This window comes from Hypanus sabinus, chromosome 4, assembly GCF_030144855.1.
Source record: "Hypanus sabinus isolate sHypSab1 chromosome 4, sHypSab1.hap1, whole genome shotgun sequence".
NCBI classification, from domain to species: Eukaryota; Metazoa; Chordata; class Chondrichthyes; order Myliobatiformes; family Dasyatidae; genus Hypanus; species Hypanus sabinus.
Genome location: NC_082709.1, coordinates 78,623,616 through 78,647,549, shown reverse-complemented (window position 1 = coordinate 78,647,549; position 23,934 = coordinate 78,623,616). Strand labels below are relative to the sequence as shown.

The 23,934-nt window shown below is 50.9% G+C and overlaps 1 protein-coding gene across 21 annotated transcripts in view; it reads right to left on the bottom strand.

Annotated features, from left to right (window-relative positions):
- LOC132392916 (tensin-1-like) overlaps nucleotides 1-23,934 on the bottom strand; it is a 389,673-nt gene that overhangs the window by 65,464 nt on the left and 300,275 nt on the right. For all 21 annotated transcript variants that reach the window (XM_059967484.1, XM_059967486.1, XM_059967485.1 and 18 more), the window contains 3 exons: nucleotides 20,824-21,011; nucleotides 19,645-19,714; nucleotides 15,747-15,851 (listed from right to left, as the gene is read on the bottom strand). In XM_059967484.1, coding sequence (XP_059823467.1) covers nucleotides 15,747-15,851; nucleotides 19,645-19,714; nucleotides 20,824-21,011 — 363 coding nt within the window. The remainder of the gene's footprint in view (nucleotides 1-15,746; nucleotides 15,852-19,644; nucleotides 19,715-20,823; nucleotides 21,012-23,934) is intronic.

The window sequence follows — 23,934 nt, the reverse complement described above, 5'->3', positions numbered from 1 at the left end:
TGGAAGGAGAGAGCTGTGGGGAAGTGGACTTCAGCTGGCCCCCGGAACTGTGCGGGACCTGCACCTTCCTACGCTCACTTCGTCAAGCGCCCTGCTCATTCATGGTCCAGTGATCTGCGGATTAACTTTGCCCCTAATTTCTGAAGTACACTGGTTTCCTTGTCTTCGACCGTCTACAGCTCCCCCAGCCAGAACATTTCCTCACACAGAACAGAGAATAGAGTGCATGAGAGAGAGAGAGAGAGAGAGAGAGAGGAGAAGAGAGAGAGAGAGAGAGAGAGAGAGAGAGAGAGAGAGAGAGAGAGAGAGAGAGAGAGAGAGAGAGAGAGAAGGTGAGTGAGAGAGAGAGAGAGAAGGTGAATGAGAGAGAGAGAGAGAGAGAGAAGGTGAGAGAGAGAGAGAGAGAGAGAGAGAGAGAGAGCTGTTGGGGAGGGGGTGGGAAATAAGTGGATAGGAAAGAAAGCTGCACACAGCTTTCCCACACCACTGTCACTGGACTGACAGGAAGGGTAAATGAGCTAAGAACATAGGACACGGTTCTTTTGATTAAATCCTGCTTTAAAATGACGATAAGGTTAATGGAAAGCTCTAGAACAATCTACTTGTTGCTTGGCACTGGCCCCTCCTTCTCAGCTCAGCAGTTGCTTGCTTCCATGGGCACGTTCAACTCGCCTCCCTGTACTTGGCAGAGGGTCCTTGGTGTAAGTTCAAGCCAGCTCTTCACAAGAGCCTGTCACTCTCCAGTGAGAAAAAACAGGCAGATTATCCCATGCTCTCCAAAGCTGCCTGGGTTCTGGCTGCCCCTGTTACTATCAGACAAACTGAACTATTTATTGAACTGTTCAAGTTCCTGGGTGTCAATATCTCTGAAGATCTATCCTAGGCTCAACACATTGATGCAATTACAAGAAAGGCACGACAGCAGCTGTATTTCGACAGAAATGTGAGGAGTTTTGGTATGACACCAAAGCCACTCACAAATTTCTACAGATTCAGGGAGAGCATTCTCACTGGTTGCACCACCGTCCGGTGTGGAGGGGCCGCTGCACAGGATCGGGAAAAGCTGCAGGAAGTTGTAAACTCAGCCAGCTCCATCACGGGTTGCAGCCTCCCCAGCACTGAGGACACCTTCAAAAGGCAATGCCTCAGAAAGGTGGCATCCATCATTAAGAACCCCCATTACCCAAGAAATTCCCTCTTCTCATTGCTACCCTTAGGGAGGAGGTACAGGAGCTGGAAGAATGCACACTCAATGCCTTAGAAACAGCTGCTGCCCCTCTACCATCAGCTTTCTGAATGGACAATGAACCCATGTACACCACCTCAATAATATTTGCTCTCTGTTTACGCTACTTGAAGTATGCCGTACTGCAATTTATAGTTTTTTTGTTGTTATGCATTGCAGTGGACTGTACTACTGCCACAAAAAAAAACAAATTGCACGATGAGATTTGTGAGACTCCCTCCTCCCCCCCCCCCCACTCTGTGGAAATCTCTCCATCAGTGGGCCTCCTTCTCTCCCTCAGTCCCTCCTTCCCCCTTGAAGTCTGCCGATTTGTCCCATTCTCAGGAATTCAACCGCTTCCATGGGCAGCCGAAGCCTCTCTAAGCACCTGACCCTCGGACACTGATGCAGAACATCATAGTGAATCCTTTCCTCAGCAGACGGCCTCAGGCTCAAAGCACTGCTCTGACCCAAATTGCCACAGAAGCATTAAGGCAGAATGCACTTACTTCAGGCGAAATAACTCATGGCCAGTGTTCAAAAACAATAGTTTACGCAGAATGTAAACATGGAACATAACTCATTTCCTGCAACAGTTAGGGGTGAAAGTGTTCACAAGACAAGCCTCTCGCTCCTCTGCCTTCCAGACCCATCTCATCCACTGTAACTATAGATATAAATATTAGCTTAATTTGTCACACGTACATCAAGCCAGACAGTGAAGTGCTGGAGGAACTCAGCAAGTCAGGCAGCATCTATGGAGGGGAATAAACATTTGAAGTTTCCAGCTGAGGCCCTTCATCAAGACCATGTTGAGTTCCTCCTGCATTTTGTCTATGTTGCTCTGGATCTTGTATTTGTAAAATGCGTCATTTGCGTCAAATCAAGTCAATGGAGGGGCAGCTCGCAAGTGTCACTGTGCTTCTTGCTGACTTACTAACCTACTGCCTCAATGTGGAGGATCTGTCCTCATACCCTCAGCTTATTGGAGTGCCAGCTCACACAAAGTGAACCCATTCAAGTTGGGCCCAGATAACTTCAGGGACTGAGTTCTCAAGAGAGGCTGACCAGGCTGGGACTGTTTTCATTGGAGTCTAGGAGAATGAGGGTGACCTTGTAAGGGGGTATAAGACATAGGAGCAGAATTAGGCCATTCAGCCCATCAATTCTGCTTTGTCATTCCATCATGGCAGATTTATTATCCCACTCTATCTCTCCCTATAACCTTTGGCACCCTGACTAACCAAGAAACTATCAAACTCCACTTTAAATATACCAATGACTTGGCCTCCACAGCCATCTGTGGCAATGAAATTCTTCCTCATCTCCATTCTAAATGGATGTCCCTCTGTTCTGAGACTGTGCCCTCTGGCCCTAGACTCCCATACTATAGGAAGCATCCTCTCCATGTCCACTCTATCTCAGCCTTTCAATATTCAGTGAATTCCAAGAAGATCCACACTTACTTTTCTAAACTCCAGGGAGTACAGGTCCAGAGCCACCAAGCGCTTCTCATAGGGTAACCTGTTCCTTTTTAAAATCATTCTCCTGAACCTCTTTGAACCCTCTCCAAAGTCAACACATTCTTTCTTAGATAAGGGACTCAAAACTGCTCACAATACTCCAAGTTTGGTCTGACCAATGCCTTGTAAAGCCTCAGCTTTACATCCTTGCTCTTATATCTTAGTCCTCTTGCTAATATTGCATTTGATCATACGACATAAAGTTGTCAGAGGCAGAGGCAAGGTGAATCCACATAGTCTTGTCTGAAGAAATTTAACAATACATCTAAAAATCGAGAAGAAATTGTACTCAATAGAAGTGTATGTAAATAGAAGAAAGTGAGGCGTTTATATGTTTAACAAAACCTATAACACATTCTATTGAGCTCCAAAACCTACAGCATAAAGCACGGTAAAAACGTTTTATGTAATAACGTCATCACGTCAGACCAGCCTCTTGAAGCGAAACCCTAACAACAAAGATGGTGGTTGTGAACTATGTACGTTTTTTTTATATTACGTCGATATGCATTATGGTGAACGAGGTGGAATGTAAGTCAACCGGCACCCATGAGCACTGTACACTGTACATGGGAGGTAGGAATAGGTGAAAAGGAATTGAATTTACTGAGGAGGGTGGAATGCCGTTGAGAGGCCGACCAGGCTGTCAAGGCGTCAGGAATGAAATCACTCAGCACTTGTAACAACTGCCCGTATACCAGCTCTGTCACAAATCACCGTAGGACCTTTTTTAGAGCAGTTCTGAGCCCCAGCAGGACTCACGGGAGACCATCATACCAACAGTGATCGGTCAGGGAAGCTCTCAGAGCAGCCTTTAAGGAGCGGTGAAACCGCTCACTCAGGCCTTTGGACTGCAGGTGATACGCCATGTTGTGATGTAGCCTAACGCTGAGGTTCTGGGCCATCGCAGCCCAGAGGTCTGAAACAAATTGGAGACCACAGTCAGAGGAAATATCAGATGGGGTGCCAGGTTCTGATGAACCCCCAAGCCACGTCTGGAGGAACAATCTCTGGCCACCTGGTGGTATGGTCCGCCACAATAGGAAAGTGTGTGAAACCGCAGGGGGCGGGGGGGGGGGGGGAGAGGACCAACTAGGTTCGTATTAACATGGTCAAACTGGCATTTAGGGACCTCAAAAGCGCCTGAAAATAACGATTAATTTTTGCCCTCTGGCAGAGTGCCCGATAGAGACTGAGAATCTCACGATCCAACGTTTTGTATTTCCTTTGGGAGGATGGAACTGCTGGCTGAAGAAGGCGAGCAGATGCCACACGTCTTCAATCAACTGTTGATGCCCAGCACCCACAGCATTTGCTGAAACATCAGTAGTAATGGCTGTGGGTGTGTTGGGGAGCAGGTGCACCAGTAGGGTCATGTTGGAAAGAGCTTGTTTGGTATCACAAATGCCCTGGTCATGTCCGCTGACAGGGGTATTAACTTTATGCACACTACAGGGGGAGCATGTCTTCAGCTGCTTGTAGAATGAAGCAATGATAGAAATTCATCATGCCTAAAAACTAGTCGTGCGGGGCAGTGGGAAATCCGTAACGGTGGCTACTTTTGATGGGAGAGGTTTCGGCCATTCTGTGGTGATGCAATGGCTAAAAAAGTCAATGGTTGACAACCCAAACTAGCACTTAGCAGGGTAACGTGTTAACTCAACGTGTTGGCTTAAGTGCTTGAAAAGTATGAAGCGATGAGATACATCTTCAGATTTTGGTGCACTGGCAGGTAAACAAGAAGAAAATCTAAGTCTTTTAATACAGAGTCCATCAGCCATTGGAAAGTCTGTGCTGCATTTTCCAGCCCAAAGAACATGTGCAGAGACCCATAAAGGCCAAATGGGGTTATCACAGTTGTTTTGGGAATGTCCAGGCTCCGGATGGTAGCCCCTAACTAGTTAGTGGCGCATGTGCTAGACAGAGTCGTTGTGGAGAACTTTACTGTTGAGCAGGGTAACAACCCAAAGTCCTTAATGTCCACAAGCCAACAGTTCTTAAGATCAACAAACAGTCCTTGGGTACATAGGAAATCTGCACCGAGCAGAGGTCTGGCCACTTTAGCCAGGACAAAGTCCCATGTGTAATGTCACCCACTGAAGCAGAGGGTCCCATAGGTTTGGATCCTGTTGCCTCCAGCGAGGTTTTATCACTCTTTGCCTTCTCATCGATAGCCAGTGCTGGCAGCACACTCACTTGAGCACCCGAGTCACACAGGAAGTGTCGACCTGAAAGGGTGTCCATAATGAACAGTAGGCGACCCAAGCAGCTGGAACCCACGGTGTTCACAGACCTCTGACGTCCCAATGAGCTGGCACTGTCGAAGCTGTAAGACGGTCAGCACTTGCGAGTGTTCATACTAAAGCGAGCACGGTAAAATCACAGGCCCAGCGTCGTCTGTTTTGCAGCTGTGGTCGTCCTTATGTTGGGTCCTTGCTGACTGGGGTTAGTGAGCTAGGGAAAGGAGGGGGAATGATGCATTGCTGCCTGGCTGAGTGTAGACTACCAGCCATTTTAGCAAGCTACCTGTACTCCTTCACGGGTGCATTAACAAGGGCTGTGCAAACCTGATCAGGCATTTGCTTCATGAAGTATTCTATAAAAATAAAACAAGGATGGTGATTTCCCAGGAGGGACAGCATGTGGTCCATTAGCTCTGACAGTTTAGCATCTCCAAGGCTGGGCACAGAGAGCAACTGTTTGGTGAGCTCAGACTCCGATAGTCCCAAAGTCTGTAAAAGGTGTGTGTTCAGCGATCGATATTTATCGTGTTCAGACAGGTGTTCAAGCAGACTCAATAATCTTGCAGCCGTGGAATTACTGAGTGATGCTACCACATAGTATAATTTGGTGTCATTGGCGGTGATTTCTTGCAAAGTGAACTGGGCCTCAGCGTGTACAAACCAAGCAACAGCATTTTGCTCCCAAAACTCCAACAGTTATTGGCCGACATGTTCAATAACTCCGGAATCGTCCTTGACCACCGGAGTCTCCAAAGTAGGTTTTCACAAATGAAGTGGAGTGAGGCGTTTTATGTTTAACGAAACCTGTAACACATTTTATTGAACTCCAAAACCTGCACCACAAAAGCCACTAAAAACCTTTTACATAACAACATCATCACGTCAGACCAGCCCCTTAAAGTGAACCCCCAACTCAATGTCAATGGTTGCGAATAATGTACGTTTCTCCCAATTATATAACCTGACAGAGGCACCTGCAGGAAATCTGCTTAAGAGGGAGCTGTACAACATGAGAATGAGCTCCATTGTGTCGCAAGCGGCAGCTGAGAAAGGAGAGACTAAGCTAACAAAACACCCAGCACTTACTCTTCTCCACACTACATCTGAACATGTGGATCCCAGATTTGCCTCTGCAGCCGGCTGAGGACTCACCAACAGACAACTTCCCAGGAGAACATCAGACTCGATTCAAGTGATTACACACTACTACATTACTAGGGGAATCAGAAACTAGAGGGAACAGGTTTAATGTGAGAGGGAGAAGGTTTAATAAGAACTTGAGGGGCAACTTTTTTTACACAAAGGGTGGAACGAGCTACCAGAGAAACTGGTTGAGGAAGGTAGAGCAACAATTTTTAAGGTGAAAAGTCAATGTCTTGATGCAGAGGGTGGTCCATATGGAATGAGCTGCCAGTGTAAGTGGTTGAGGTATGTTAACGACATTTAAAGGTACTTGGACAAGTACACAAACAGTCACGGGGATACCAAGTTCAGGTTCAGTCATCATTCAACAAAGCACATGAATACAGCCAAACAAAACAATGTTTCTCTGTGAGGCCGAGGCGCAAGACACAGTGCCAACAGTCACACACAGCACAAAGCACATATAGTCACAATAGCACAGTCATGGGCCAAATGTGGCCAAGTCATTGACATACAACATGAAAAGAAACGGTCCCAACACCAAACACCACTAGTCACTGACAACCAACCAGAAAGGGACCCCTTTATTCCCACTCTTTGTCTCCCGTTAGTCAGCCAGTATTTTGTCTATGCTAGTACTTTTCCTGTGATACCATGGGTTCTTGCTAAGCAGCCTCAAGTGCAGCACCTTGTCAAGGGGCTTCTGAAAATCCAACTACACAACATCTACTGTCTCCCTTTTGTCTATACTGCCTGTTATTTCCTCAAAATATTCCAATAGATTTGTCAGGCAAGATTTCTCCTTAAGGAAACCATGCCGACTTTGGCCTATATTATCAGGTGTCTCCAATTAACCTGAAACCTCATCCTTAATAACGGACTCCGATATCTTCCCAGCCACTGATGTCCGGCTAACTGGCTTACAATGTGCTTTCTTCTGCCTCCCTCCCTTCTTAAAGAGTGATGTGGCATTTGCAATTTTCCAGTCCTCTGGAACCATTGCATAATCTAGTGATTCTTTAAAGATCATTACTAATACCTTCACATTCTCTCCAGCTACCACTGTCAGAACCCTGGGGTGGAGTTTTACCTTGTACCGCCTCAATAACTGTGTAATGATTTGATCTGTATAAGCAGTATGCAAGACAAGCTTTACACTGTCATCAGTGAACTAATTCCAGTCAACATCAGACCAAAAGTCCCAAACACAGAGACAAGCATTGACCCCTGACCTTTAAGGTAACCTCAATATTCAACATCAAATAAGGAATCATATTCCTAATTGGGTGTTAAATTACCAGACAACTAGAAAGTCCCAAACCCAAAGACACGAGTCAACTACTCTGAGGTGACAACAGTACTTAGCACCAAAGAGTGAATACTATACTCAATATCTTTACAAACGAGCTGCCAGCAGGGTGATCTGAGGGAGATGACAGGATGGAGTGAGACCGGACAATGGCGGATGCTCTTCAAGGTGATTGGGATGCAATGGATGAATGACTGTACCCCAGACATCGCTGGGCGTGGAACATGCAGTGGCCTGCGAGCTTGGTGGTGACGATGGGTGGTGAACAAGATGGCAGGTATGGTCAGAGCCCTTACCTTCCTCCTCTCCACCCACTGGGCTACTGTCTCCCTCTGAGGAGAGAAGAAGATAGTCGGTGAGGAGCGAGAACACACAACACACGTGCCCACACGGTCACCATGGCAGTGTAGTGGTTTGACAGCTTGGGGAATCGGAGTTTGGAGTTTGTATGCCCTCCCTGTGGATTTCCTCCAGGTGCCCTGGTCCAGAGGAACCAGCTACTCAGTTAATTGGCCATTGTAAATTGTCAGAGGCTTACCAGTTACTCGGTTAATTGGTCAATTGTAAATTGTAATAGGGGTGCCAGTTACTCGGTCAATTGGTCATTGTAAATTGTCACTTGATTAGGGGAGAGTTAAATCTGTGAGTTGCTGGGTGGTGTAGCTCCAAAGACTGGAGGGCCTATTCCACACTGTATCTCTAAATAAAATATTGCTGTACGACCAGAGGTCAGGAAGGGGTCAATAGGAGTCAACTCTTGAACCTATCTAATCCCAGCTGGCGAACCCTGATCTCCTGACTGCTCTTGTCTCAGGCCAGTCAAAAGTCTCAAAAATGGTCCTCAAACAAACCTCAGCCAGTTGGATGAAGATTACTTGCCATTTCTCATTACACCTGGGACAAGAAATGGTCCTGTCTTCGCTGGTCTCTGGCCTGGTTATAAAAGTACGATTAGCATAGCAGTCAGCATGACGTTCATACAGCTCAGGGCTGTAATTTATAGTATGAGGGGTGATTGATAAGATTGTGGCCTAAGGTAGAAGGAGATGAGTTATACAGCTTTCATTATATGCACATGCAGTTCAACTCTGAGTGATTATGCAGAAAGTTTGAAGTTAATAACTCATCTCTTTCTACCTTAGGCCAAAAACTTATCAATCAGCCCTCGCATATTTTAAGTATTGCACTGCACTGCTACCACAAAACAACACATTTCACAATATACACTTAGTGACCACTTTATTAGGTACCTCCTGTAACTGATAAAATAACCATGGGGTGTATGTTTTGTGGTCTTCAGCTGTTGAAATCCATCTACTTCAAGGTTCGACGTATAGTGCATTCAGAGATGCTCTTCCGCACACCACTGTTGTAATACGTGGTTATTTGAGTTACTGTCACCTTCCTGTCAGCTTGACCCGGTCTGGCCTCTCTCATCAACAAGGCGTTTTCACCCACTGGGTGTATGTTTTGTTTCTCACACCATGCTCTGTAAACTCTAGAAAACCCCAGGAGATCAGCAGATCAAACCACAGACACGACCCCAGCCATCACAAACAATCATTCCACACTCATGCATCACACTTCTTCCCCATCCTGACGTTCGGTCTGAACAACAACTCAACCTCCTGACCACGTCTGCATGCTTTTATTCATTGAGTTGCTGGCACACGATTGGCTGATTAAATATTTGCATTAATGAGGTGTACAGATGTTCCTAATAAAGTGGCCACATGTCAGTGATCATAAATCTGAGTTCTACCAGAGCTTTGTGTGTTGCTCCAAGTTCCATCATCTGCTGTCCCATGTATCCCCTCCTTCCCAAGCCGTTCCATGTATCCCCTCCTTCCCAAGCCGTCCCATGTATCCCCTCCTTCCCAAGCCGTCCCTTGTATCCGCTCCTTCTCAAGCCGTCCCTTGTATCCGCTCCTTCCCATTCGTCCCATGTATCCCCTCTTTCCCAAGCCGTCCCTTGTATCCCCCCCTTCCCAAGTCATCTCTTGTATCCCCTCCTTCCCAAGCCGTCCCATGTATCCCCTCCTTCCCAAGCCGTCCCATGTATCCCCTCCTTCCCAAGCCGTCCCATGTATCCCCACCTTACCAAGCCATCCCATGTATCCGCTCTTTCCCATCCGTCCCATGTATCCCCTCTTTCCCAAGCCGTCCCTTGTATCCCCCCCTTCCCAAGTCATCTCTTGTATCCCCTCCTTCCCAAGCCGTCCCATGTATCCCCTCCTTCCCAAGCCGTCCCTTGTATACCCTCCTTCCCAAGCCATCCCTTGTATCCCCTCCTTCCCAAGCCGTCCCTCGTATCCCCTCCTTCCCAAGCCATCCCTTGTATCCCCTCCTTCTCAAGCCGTCCCATGTATCCCCTCCTTCCCAAGCCATCCCTTGTATCCCCTCCTTCCCAAGCCGTCCCTTGTATCCGCTCCTTCCCAAGCCATCCCTTGTATCCCCTCCTTCCCAAGCCGTCCCTTGTATCCCCTCCTTCCCAAGCCATCCCTTGTATCCCCTCCTTCTCAAGCCGTCCCATGTATCCCCTCCTTCCCAAGCCATCCCTTGTATCCCCTCCTTCCCAAGCCGTCCCTTGTATCCGCTCCTTCCCAAGCCGTCCCATGTATCCCCTCCTTCCCAAGCCGTCCCTTGTATCCCCTCCTTCCCAAGCCGTCCCTTGTATCCCCTCCTTCCCAAGCCGTCCCTTGTATCCGCTCCTTCTCAAGCCATCCCATGTATCCCCTCCTTCCCAAGCCGTCCCTTGTATCCCCTCCTTCCCAAGCCGTCCCTTGTATCCCCTCCTTCCCAAGCTGTACCATTTATCCCCTCCTTCCCAAGCCGTCCCTTGTATCCGCTCCTTCCCAAGCCGTCCCTTGTATCCCCTCCTTCCCAAGCCGTCCCTTGTATCCGCTCCTTCCCAAGCCGTCCCATGCATCCGCTCCTTCCCATCCGTCCCATGTATCCCCTCTTTCCCAAGCCGTCCCATGTATCCCCTCCTTCCCAAGCCGTCCCTTGTATCTCCTCCTTCCCAAGCCGTCCCTTGTATCCGCTCCTTCCCAAGCCGTGCCATGTATCCCCTACTTCCCAAGTCGTCCCTTGTAACCCCCCCTTCCCAAGCCGTCCCATGCATCCGCTCCTTCCCATCCGTCCCATGTATCCCCTCTTTCCCAAGCCGTCCCATGTATCCCCTCCTTCCCAAGCCGTCCCATGTATCCCCTCCTTCCCAAGCCGTCCCTTGTATCCCCTCCTTCCCAAGCCGTCCCATGTATCCGCTCCTTCCCATCCGTCCCATGTATCCCCACCGTACCAAGCCGTCCCATGTATCCCCTCCTTCCCAAGCCGCCCCATGTATCTGCTCCTTCCCATCCGTCCCATGTATCCCCATCTTCCCAAGCCATCCCTCGTATCCCCTCTTTCACAAGCCGTTCCATGTATCCCCTCCTTCCCAAGCCGTCCCATGTATCCCCTCCTTCCCAAGCCGTCCCTTGTATCCGCTCCTTCCCATCCGTCCCATGTATCCCCTCTTTCCCAAGCCGTCCCTTGTATCCCCCCCTTCCCAAGTCATCTCTTGTATCCCCTCATTCCCAAGCCGTCCCATGTATCCCCTCCTTCCCAAGCCGTCCCATGTATCCTCTCCTTCCCAAGCCGTCCCTTGTATCCGCTCCTTCTCAGGCCGTCCCATGTATTCCCTCCTTCCCAAGCCGTCCCTTGTATCCCCTCCTTCCCAAGCCGTCCCTTGTATCCGCTCCTTCTCAAGCCGTCCCATGTATCCCCTCCTTCCCAAGCCGTCCCTTGTATCCCCTCCTTCCCAAGCCGTCCCTTGTATCCGCTCCTTCCCAACCCGTCCCATGTATCCCCTCCTTCCCAAGCTGTACCATTTATCCCCTCCTTCCCAAGCCGTCCCTTGTATCCGCTCCTTCCCAAGCCGTCCCATGTATCCCCTCCTTCCCAAGCCGTCCCATGTATCCCCTCCTTCCCAAGCCGTCCCTTGTATCCCCTCCTTCCCAAGCCATCCCTTGTATCCCCTCCTTCCCAAGCCGTCCCTTGTATCCCCCCCTTCCCAAGTCATCTCTTGTATCCCCTCCTTCCCAAGCCGTCCCATGTATCCCCTCCTTCCCAAGCCGTTCCATGTATCCCCTCCTTCCCAAGCCGTCCCATGTATCCCCTCCTTCCCAAGCCGTCCCTTGTATCCGCTCCTTCTCAAGCCGTCCCTTGTATCCCCTCCTTCCCATTCGTCCCATGTATCCCCTCTTTCCCAAGCCGTCCCATGTATCCCCTCCTTCCCAAGCCATCCCTTGTATCCCCTCCTTCCCAAGCCGTCCCTTGTATCTGCTCCTTCCCAAGCCGTCCCATGTATCCCCTCCTTCCCAAGCCGTCCCTTGTATCCCCTCCTTCCCAAGCCGTCCCTTGTATCCCCTCCTTCCCAAGCCGTCCCTTGTATCCGCTCCTTCTCAAGCCATCCCATGTATCCCCTCCTTCCCAAGCCGTCCCTTGTATCCCCTCCTTCCCAAGCCGTCCCTTGTATCCCCTCCTTCCCAAGCTGTACCATTTATCCCCTCCTTCCCAAGCCGTCCCTTGTATCCGCACCTTCCCAAGCCGTCCCTTGTATCCCCTCCTTCCCAAGCCGTCCCTTGTATCCGCTCCTTCCCAAGCCGTCCCATGTATTCCCTCCTTCCCAAGCCGTCCCTTGTATCCCCTCCTTCCCAAGCCGTCCCTTGTATCCGCTCCTTCTCAAGCCGTCCCATGTATCCTCTCCTTCCCAAGCCGTCCCTTGTATCCCCTCCTTCCCAAGCCGTCCCTTGTATCCGCTCCTTCCCAACCCGTCCCATGTATCCCCTCCTTCCCAAGCTGTACCATTTATCCCCTCCTTCCCAAGCCGTCCCTTGTATCCGCTCCTTCCCAAGCCGTCCCATGTATCCCCTCCTTCCCAAGCCGTCCCATGTATCCCCTCCTTCCCAAGCCGTCCCTTGTATCCCCTCCTTCCCAAGCCATCCCTTGTATCCCCTCCTTCCCAAGCCGTCCGTTGTATCCCCTCCTTCCCAAGCCGTCCCTTGTATCCCCTCCTTCCCAAGCCGTCCGTTGTATCCCCTCCTTCCCAAGCTGTCCCTTGTATCCCCTCCTTCCAAAGCCGTCCCTTGTATCCCCTCCTTCCCAAGCCGTCCCTTGTATCCCCTCCTTCCCAAGCCGTCCGTTGTATCCCCTCCTTCCCAAGCCGTCCCTTGTATCCCCTCCTTCCAAAGCCGTCCCTTGTATCCCCACCTTCCCAAGCCGTCCCTTGTATCCGCTCCTTCCCAAGCCGTCCCTTGTATCTGCTCCTTCCCAAGCCGTCCCTTGTATCCCCTCCTTCCCAAGCCGTCCCTTGTATCCGCTCCTTCTCAAGCCGTCCCATGTATCCCCTCCTTCCCAAGCCGTCCCTTGTATCCCCTCCTTCCCAAGCCGTCCCTTGTATCCCCTCCTTCCCAAGCTGTACCATTTATCCCCTCCTTCCCAAGCCGTCCCTTGTATCCGCTCCTTCCCAAGCCGTCCCTTGTATCCGCTCCTTCCCAAGCCATCCCTTGTATCCCCTCCTTCCCAAGCTGTGCCATGTATCCCCTACTTCCCAAGTCGTCCCTTGTAACCCCCCCTTCCCAAGCCGTCCCATGCATCCGCTCCTTCCCATCCGTCCCATGTATCCCCTCTTTCCCAAGCCGTCCCATGTATCCCCTCCTTCCCAAGCCGTCCCATGTATCCCCTCCTTCCCAAGCCGTCCCTTGTATCCCCTCCTTCCCAAGCCGTCCCATGTATCCGCTCCTTCCCATCCGTCCCATGTATCCCCACCTTACCAAGCCGTCCCTTGTATCCCCCCCTTCCCAAGCCGTCCCATGTATCCGCTCCTTCCCATCCGTCCCATGTATCCCCACCTTCCCAAGCCGTCCCTCGTATCCCCTCTTTCCCAAGCCGTTCCATGTATCCCCTCCTTCCCAAGCCGTCCCTTGTATCCCCTCCTTCCCAAGCCGTCCCTTGTATCCCCTCCTTCCCAAGCCGTCCGCTGTATCCCCTCCTTCCCAAGCCATCCCTTGTATCCCCTCCTTCCCAAGCCGTCCCTTGTATCCGCTCCTTCCCAACCCGTCCCATGTATCCCCTCCTTCCCAAGCTGTACCATTTATCCCCTCCTTCCCAAGCCGTCCCTTGTATCCGCTCCTTCCCAAGCCGTCCCATGTATCCCCTCCTTCCCAAGCCGTCCCATGTATCCCCTCCTTCCCAAGCCGTCCCTTGTATCCCCTCCTTCCCAAGCCATCCCTTGTATCCCCTCCTTCCCAAGCCGTCCGTTGTATCCCCTCCTTCCCAAGCCGTCCCTTGTATCCCCTCCTTCCCAAGCCGTCCGTTGTATCCCCTCCTTCCCAAGCCGTCCCTTGTATCCCCTCCTTCCAAAGCCGTCCCTTGTATCCCCTCCTTCCCAAGCCGTCCCTTGTATCCCCTCCTTCCCAAGCCGTCCGTTGTATCCCCTCCTTCCCAAGCCGTCCCTTGTATCCCCTCCTTCCAAAGCCGTCCCTTGTATCCCCACCTTCCCAAGCCGTCCCTTGTATCCGCTCCTTCCCAAGCCGTCCCTTGTATCTGCTCCTTCCCAAGCCGTCCCTTGTATCCCCTCCTTCCCAAGCCGTCCCTTGTATCCGCTCCTTCTCAAGCCGTCCCATGTATCCCCTCCTTCCCAAGCCGTCCCTTGTATCCCCTCCTTCTCAAGCCGTCCCTTGTATCCCCTCCTTCCCAAGCTGTACCATTTATCCCCTCCTTCCCAAGCCGTCCCTTGTATCCGCTCCTTCCCAAGCCGTCCCTTGTATCCCCTCCTTCCCAAGCCATCCCTTGTATCCCCTCCTTCCCAAGCCGTGCCATGTATCCCCTACTTCCCAAGTCGTCCCTTGTAACCCCCCCTTCCCAAGCCGTCCCATGCATCGGCTCCTTCCCATCCGTCCCATGTATCCCCTCTTTCCCAAGCCGTCCCATGTATCCCCTCCTTCCCAAGCCATCCCTTGTATCCCCTCCTTCCCAAGCCGTGCCATGTATCCCCTACTTCCCAAGTCGTCCCTTGTAACCCCCCCTTCCCAAGCCGTCCCATGCATCCGCTCCTTCCCATCCGTCCCATGTATCCCCTCTTTCCCAAGCCGTCCCATGTATCCCCTCCTTCCCAAGCCGTCCCATGTATCCCCTCCTTCCCAAGCCGTCCCTTGTATCCCCTCCTTCCCAAGCCGTCCCATGTATCCGCTCCTTCCCATCCGTCCCATGTATCCCCACCTTACCAAGCCGTCTCTTGTATCCCCCCCTTCCCAAGCCGTCCCTTGTATCCGCTCCTTCCCAAGCCGTCCCTTGTATTCGCTCCTTCTCAAGCCGTCCCATGTATCCCCTCCTTCCCAAGCCGTCCCATGTATCCCCTCCTTCCCAAGCCGTCCCTTGTATCCGCTCCTTCCCAAGCCGTCCCTTGTATCCGCTCCTTCTCAAGCCGTCCCATGTATCCTCTCCTTCCCAAGCCGTCCCTTGTATCCCCTCCTTCCCAAGCCGTCCCTTGTATCCGCTCCTTCTCAAGCCATCCCATGTATCCCCTCCTTCCCAAGCCGTCCCTTGTATCCCCTCCTTCCCAAGCCGCACCTTGTATCCGCTCCTTCCCAACCCGTCCCATGTATCCCCTCCTTCCCAAGCTGTACCATTTATCCCCTCCTTCCCAAGCCGTCCCTTGTATCCGCTCCTTCCCAAGCCGTCCCATGTATCCCCTCCTTCCCAAGCCGTCCCATGTATCCCCTCCTTCCCAAGCCGTCCCTTGTATCCCCTCCTTCCCAAGCCGTCCCTTGTATCCCCTCCTTCCCAAGCCGTCCGTTGTATCCCCTCCTTCCCAAGCCGTCCCTTGTATCCCCTCCTTCCAAAGCCGTCCCTTGTATCCCCTCCTTCCCAAGCCGTCCCTTGTATCCCCTCCTTCCCAAGCCGTCCGTTGTATCCCCTCCTTCCCAAGCCGTCCCTTGTATCCCCTCCTTCCAAAGCCGTCCCTTGTATCCCCTCCTTCCCAAGCCATCCCTTGTATCCGCTCCTTCTCAAGCCGTCCCTTGTATCCCCTCCTTCTCAAGCCGTCCCTTGTATCCCCTCCTTCCCAAGCCGTCCCTTGTATCCGCTCCTTCTCAAGCCGTCCCATGTATCCCCTCCTTCCCAAGCCGTCCCTTGTATCCCCTCCTTCCCAAGCTGTACCATTTATCCCCTCCTTCCCAAGCCGTCCCTTGTATCCGCTCCTTCCCACTGAGCTTGCGAACGTCGTCCCACAGCCAGTCCCAGTAGCTAACTCATCCTACCTTGCCCCAGAATGGTGGACTGCAGTATGATGTCAGCCGGGTTATGAGGCTTCAGGCCCAGTGCCGAGAGTGGGGTCTGGGCCAGTCCAGGAGGAGAACGGGCCACTGCAAATTAACAGATATTTAGGAGATTTACCAAAGTGCTGCCTGGACTAGAGAGCATGAATTAAGAAGATAGGCTGAGCGAGCTAAGGATTTTCTCTTTCAAGTGAAGGAAGACGAGAAAAGACTTGATAGAGGTGTACAAGATGATATAAGCCACAGATTGTGTGGGCACCCAGAGAGTTTTCCCAGTGCAGATATGGCTAATACATTAAGGGCATTGTTTTAAGGTGATTGCAGGAAAGTGTAGGGGAAGTAACAGGTAGGTTTGGTGGGTGCGTGGAGTGGAGCAGAAATATTAGGGACATTAAAGACACTCGTAGATAGGCACATGAAAGATAGAAAAATGGAAAGCTACATAGGAGGAGAGGGTTGGATGATCTTAGAGAAGGTTAATAGGTTAGCACAGCATTATGGGCTGAAGGGGCTAGACTGTGCCGTAATTCTCTAAATTGCTCTAACACTTTTATACCTTCCACTGAATTGCTCACTGCACCTGAGTGGCACTGACATCCTTAACCACGCCTGACATCGTTAACCACGCCTGACATCCCTATCCACGTCTGACATCCCTATCCACGCCTGACATCCCCAACCACGCCTGACATCCCTATCCATGCCTGACACCCTAACCACGCCTGACATCCCTATCCACGCCTGACATCCCTAACCACACCTGACATCCCTATCCACGCCTGACATCCCCATCCACGCCTGACATCCGCATCCATGCCTGACATCCCTATCCAGGCTTGACATCCCCAAACACGCCTGACATCCCTATCCACGCCTGACATCCCTATCCACGCCTGACATCTCCAACCACGACTGACATCCCTATCCACGCCCGACATCCCTATCCACGCCTGACATCCCTATCCACACCTGACATCTCCAACCACACCTGACATCCCTATCCACGCCTGACATCCCCATCCATGCCTGACATCCGCATCCATGCCTGACATCCCTATCCACGCTTGACATCCCCAAACATGCCTGACATCCCTATCCACGCCTGACATCCCTATCCACGCCTGACATCTCCAACCACGACTGACATCCCTATCCACGCCCGACATCCCTATCCACGCCTGCCATCCCTATCCACGCCTGACATCCCTATCCACACCTGACATCACTATCCACGCCCGACATCCCTATCCATGCCTGACATCCCCAAACACGCCTGACATCCCTATCCACGACTGACATCCCCATCCACGACTGACATCCCTATCCACGTCCGACATCCCTAACCACACCCGACTTCCCTATCCACGCCCGACTTTCCTATCCACGCCCGAAATCCCTCTCCATGCCTGACATCACTATCCACTCCTGACATCACTATCCACGCCTGACATCCCCCACCACGCCTGACATCCCCATCCACGCCTGACATCCGTATCCATGCCTGACATCCCCATCCACGCCTGACATCCGTATCCATGCCTGACATCCCCAACCACGCCTGACATCCCCCACCACGCCTGACATCCCTACCACGCCTGACATCCCTATCCACGCCCGACATCCCTACCACGCCCGACATCCCTATCCACGCCCGACATCCCCATCCACGACTGACATCCCTACCACGCCTGACATCCCTACCACGCCTGACATCCCTACCACGCCTGACATCCCTATCCACGCCCGACATCCCTACCACGCCCGACATCCCCCACCACGCCTGACATCCCTACCACGCTTGACATCCCTATCCACGCCCGACATCCCTACCACGCCTGACATCCCCATCTACGCCTGACATCCCCATCCACGCCTGACATCTCCATCCACGCCTGACATCCCTATCCACGCCTGACATCCCAACCACGCCTGACATCCCAACCACGCCTGACATCCCTATCCACGCCTGACATCCCAACCACGCCTGACATCCCTATCCACGCCTGACATCCCAACCACGCCTGACATCCCTAACCACGCCTGACATCCCAACCACGCCTGACATCCCTATCCACGCCTGACATCCCTATCCACGCCTGACATCCCTATCCACGCCTGACATCCCTATCCACGCCTGACATCCCTATCCACGCCTGACATCCCAACCACGCCTGACATCCCTATCCACGCCTGACATCCCAACCACGCCTGACATCCCTATCCACGCCCGACATCCCTATCCACGCCTGACATCCCAACCACGCCTGACATCCCTATCCACGCCTGACATCCCTATCCACGCCTGACATCCCTATCCACGCCTGACATCCCAACCACGCCTGACATCCCTATCCACGCCTGACATCCCAACCACGCCTGCCATCCCTATCCACGCCTGCCATCCCTATCCACACCTGACATCCCTACCACGCCTGACATCCCCATCTACGCCTGACATCCCTATCCACGCCTGACATCCCTACCACGCCTGACATCCCCTACCACGCCTGACATCCCCCACCACGCCTGACATCCCTAACGACATCTAAATGAGTACTGCAGTGGTGGGGTTGGAGTCACATGTGTACACAAAAACTTTTTTGCAATACAGAAACACGAGCAAATCTGTAGATGCTGGAAATTCAAGCAACACACACAAAGTGCTGGTGGAACACAGCAGGCCAGGCAGCATCTATAGGGAGAAACGCTGTCGACGTTTCGGGCCGAGACCCCTCATCAGGACTTTGTTCGTCCTGACGAAGGGTCTCGACCCGAAACATTGACTGTACTTCTCCCTATAGATGCTGCCTGGCCTGCTGTGTTTCACCAGCATTTTGTGTGTGTTGCAATACGGAAGATTTGGAAGGCTCTCAGAACATTGGGGTTTATTGAAAGGGGTTTCCGATGTAAAACTAGGGATCCTTTGGATGCCTTTTGTCTCATGTTGCTCGGCAACTGCTCTGCCTGTGACAACAGGAAACTGCGGAAGGTAGTGCACACAGCTCAGCATGTCACGGAACCCAGCCTCCCTCACACGGGCTCTGTCTGCACTCCTCAGTGTCTCAGTAAGGCAGTCAGCATAATCAAAGTCCCCACCAACCCTGTCCATTCTCTCTTCCCCCTCCCCAACAGAGGGATCCCATCAGTCCTGATCGAGGTGAGGTGGTCTGTTTATCTCCCACACATCCAGCATTGTGCCATGAGCAGGTCTTACACAGTGGAGGAGTGAGGCAGAACAGAGGGATCTGGAAATACAGATCCATTATTCCTTGGAAGTGGAATCACAGGTAGATGGCATTGTAAAGAGAGCTTTCAGTGCATAAGCCTTCGTAAATCAGGGGTTAGGATGTTAAGCTGGACAAATATAAGATTCTGCTGAAGCTAATTTAGAGTATTGCGTGCTCTAAATTAGGTAGTTCTGGTCACTTACCTAACAGAAAGATATCATTAAGCTTTGAGGAGTGCAGAGAATATTTACAAGGGTGTTGCGGGCCTTGAGGACCTGAGTTATAGGGAAAGATTGAATAGGTTTGGACTTAATTCCTGGAGTGTAGAAGAATGAGGGGAGATTTGATTGAGGTATAGATAGGGTAAATGCAGGTCAGCGTTTTCCACTGAGTGGGTGAGACTAGAACTAGAGCATGGGTTAAGGGTGAAAGGTGAAATGCTTAAGGAGATCCTCTGAGTGTGGAGTGATGGATGCAGGTTTGAGTTCAATGTTTAACAGGTTTGGAGGGTTATGATCCGATGCGAGTAAATGAGACTAGGCAGAAGGACAGATCCGTGCAGACTGATCGACCTGTTTCTGTGCTGTCGTGTGGCTTGAAGAGCTGTGTGTAGAGCCGGGAAGACGGAAGCCACGCTGGGTGGGATGACTCACCGGTGCTGGCCGGACTCACTGTCGCTCCTTCCAGCTCCTCAAACGCTTCCCTGTAGCTGTGCATGTTGGACTGGAAAAGGCAAAAGAAGAGAAGATGTCACTCCAGCTGATCGGTCTCCAGAACTCTGCTAGCTCCATCACGAGCTCCAGCCTCCCTAGCATCAAGGACACCTTCAAAAGGCGATGTCTCGAAAAGGCAGCGTCCGTCATTGGGGACCCTCACCACCCAGGACATGCCTCTCCTCATTGCTATCATCAAGGGGGAACAGGAGCCTGAAGACACACCCTCAGTGTGTTAGGAACAGCTTCCTCCCCTCCGCCATCACATTTCTGAATGGACAATAAACCCATTTAAACTACCTCAATCGTTTTTTTCCTTTTTGCACTATTTAAATAATTATTTAAATAATTTATATATATCTACACACACACACACACACACACACATACACAGAGACACACACACACACACAAATATATATATATATATATATATATATATATATATATATATATATTTCTTATTGTAATTTATAACCTTTCCATTATGTATTGTACTACCCTGCTGCCAAAAAGCAACATATTTCATGACATATGCCAGTAATATTAAACTTCATACTGATTCTGATAAGGGCGGAGGCTATTCTGTCCCTCAGCCCAACTACAGGAACCCATCCACCCTAACCCTTCCAGTAGTCATGCAAGAGAGGAATCCAGCCAGGTTTCCCAACTTCCAGTGAAGAATTTCAGACCTTTCCACGCATGCTGCCCGACCTACACAGAACTTTCAGAACTCCTTGCTTTCATCTTCACTCGGAGGGTGGAGCGAGCTGCCAGGGGAAGTGGAGGATGTGGGTTTGATTGCAACATTTAAGAGAAGTTTGTTTAAGTATATGGATGGGAGGAGTATGGAGGGTGATGGTCCAGATGTGAGTCGATGGGACAAGGCAGAATACCAGTTTGGCATGGACTAGATGGACCGAAGGGCCTGTTTCTATGCTGTGGTGATCTATGACTCTATGACAGGAATTTCCCTGTCATAGGGACAATAATAAACCAATTCTAATTCCAGACAAACCCACTGCCTCTGTCCCAGGAACGGCCCACCTGTGTGATGGGAGGTGCTGGGGTGAGCACACGTGAGAGAGGAGAAGCGGTCTCTCCCCAGCACAGCCTCACCTCCTTGGGCCATCCCCCGGGATTGGCAGCGATGGAGCTGGCCAGCTCTGGAGAGACACAGCGGACAGGTGAACGCACAGGAGGACTGCAGGAGGCGTCGCTGCCATTCTCGTAGTGGCCCTCGCTGCTGGTCCGTCTCCTCGAGCTCAGGTCTGTCTCCAGTGGACTCATTTCCCGGGGCCTCACTCCTGGCAGGGACACAAACGCGCAAGATAAGTTTCTTACACCCCTTCCTATTCTGACCTGCACTTAGCCGCAAAATCACAGGGGTCGACGCAAACCTGTAAGAACGGCCTCTTTCGTGATGGTGCTTACCTGCTGGTCCCAGGACAACACCTGTAAAGTCCAAGTTCAAATTTATTGTCATCTGACTGTACTTATACAACCAAACTAAACCAAGTTCCTCCTGATCACGGGGCACCCACAAAACAAAAAAAAACACACACACAGCACATGAACAGCAGTACTGCCATAAATAAACTAATAAAAAGTAATTCAAAGTTTGTGTCGTGCACAGCACAGGCAAACAGAAAACTGATCATTGTCCTAGTTTCGTGACCTCGGTGGTGACAGGTTAGTCTCTGAGGCTGAGGGAAGAAGCTGTCACCCAGTCCGGCAGTCCTAGTCCTGATGCTCCTGTACCTCCTTCCTGATGGTAGTGGGTCAAAAAAGATCGTGGGATGGGTGCTAGGGATCCTCAACAATGCTTCGGGCCCTTTGTATACAATGCTCCTAGTAAATGTCACAAGTAGGGTGGAGGGTGACCCCAGGATCCTCATTGGTGGTTTTTACTGTCCTCTGTAGGATAGTAAATTTAAAGCTACTAATCCTCTTCATCCCTGATCCCTGGACTGGCTCATGGACCTCCAGCTTCTTCTTCCTGTAGTCAAAAATCAGGTCTTTAGTTCTGCTGACATTGAACTGTTGTGGCACCATTCAACCAGATTTTCATTCTCCCTCCTACAGTATTTGCCGATTTGTCACCACCTTTGATTGGGCCAACAACGTTGGTATCGTCAGCAAACATGGCTTTGGGGCTGTACTTAGCATAACAGTCAGAGTAGAGCAGAATTGAGCTTTGTTGGTATCGTAGCAACATTTAGAGCCAAAGTCATTGTTGGTAGCAGAAAGCTTTAGGTTTCATAAGCAGAACCAAAAAAAGAGGGGGAGTGAATTTCACCATACGTGGCTGAATTGAAGAGGTTGTCTGAACATTGTCAGTTCAGTAAATGTCTTAATGATGCACTGAGAAATCACTTAGTTTGTTGAATCTTACAAGAAAGCATTCAAAAATTGCTCCTAACCGAAGCCATTTAAAAGAGCAGTTGAAATCACTGTTTCAATTGAAACCACAGACAGAGACACAATAGAGTTGCAGTCAGGAATGAAAATGGGTGTGAACAAAATTGCAACATCTAAACAGAAACTGGGCTGGCCATACAAGTTGTGGCAGGGGCTCACCTACACCAACCAATGCAGGTCTAAAGGTGAAATTTGCTGAAAATGCAACACAATAGGACACATACAAAGAGTACGTTGGGCAGACAATAATAAGAAAGAGAAGATAAAAAGTCAAGTTGCAGCTGCAAAAAAAGCACCAATCTGCATGCTGTTGATGAAAAATCTGATAATGATGAGAGTGAAACAGAATTGTGTAGCCTTGAGATTTACAGTGTGAAAGTTAACAATAGACAAGCAAACACGAGGAAATCTGCAGATGCTGGAAATTCAAGCAACAACACACAAAATGTTGGTGGAACACAGCAGGCCAGGCAGCACCTATAGGGAGAAGCGCTGTCGATGTTTCGGGCTAAGACCTTTCATCAGGACTAACTGAAAGGAAAGATAGTAAGCGATTTGAAAGTAGGAGAGGGAGGGGGAAATGTGAAATGATAGAAGACCGGAGGGGAGGGGGTGAGGTGAAGCTGAGAGCCAGAAAGCTGATTGGCAAAAGGGATACAGAGCTGGAGAAGGAAGAGGATCATGGGATGGGAGGCCTAGGGAGAAAGAAAGGGGGAGGGGGAGCACCAGAGGGAGATGGAGAACAGGCAGAGTGATGGGCAGAGAGATAGAAAAAAAAGGGGAGGGGGGAAAATACTAAGTATATCAGGGAAGCGGTAAGAAGGGGAGGAGGGGCATTAACAGAAGTTAGAGAAGTCAATGTTCATGCCATCAGGTTGGAGGCTACCCAGCCGATATATAAGGTGTTGTTCCTCCAACCTGAGTGTGGCTTCATCTTGACAGTAGAGGAGGCCATGGGTAGACATATCAGAATGGGAATGGGACGTGGAATTAAAATGTGTGGCCACTGGGAGATCTTGCTTTCTCTGGCGGACCGAGTGTAGGTGTTCAGCAAAACAGTCTCCCAGTCTGCATCGGGTCTCACCAATATATAAAAGGCCACACCGGGAGCACTGGACGCAGTTGACTCACCAGCTGACTCACAGGTGAAGTGTTGCCTCACCTGAAAGGACTGTCTCGGGCCCTGAATGGTGGTGAGGGAGGAAGTGTAAGGGCAGGTGTAGCAGTTGTTCCGCTTACAAGGATAAGTGCCAGGAGGGAGATCGGTGGGAAGGGACGGGGGCGGGGGGGGGGGGGGTGGTGGGAACAAATGGACAAGGGAGTCACGTAGGGAGTGATCCTGGCAGAAAGCAGAAAGAGGGGGGAGGGAAAGATGTGCTTGGTAGTTGGATCCTGTTGGAGGTGGCGGAAGTTACGGAGAACTGTACGTTGGACCTGGAAGCTGGTAGGGTGATAGGTGAGGAGAAGGGGAACCCTATCCAGAGTGGGGTGGCAGGTGGATGGGATGAGGGCAGGTGTGCGGGAAATGAGAGAGATGTGTTTGAGCGCAGAGTTGATGGTGGAAGAAGGGAAGCCCCTTTGTTTAAAAAAGGAAGACATCTCCTTCGTCCTGGAATGAAAAGCCTCATCCTGAGCAATATGCCTTACACTGGAAGTGAACGGCAAATTAATTAAAATGGAATTATACACTGGTTCAGCTATTTTAGTCATTCTACAAAATGAGTTTGAATGGCATTTCAGAGATACTGAATCAAAACTCATAGTTATCCAACTAAGAACTTATACTGGACGGAAGATAACTCCTGTGGG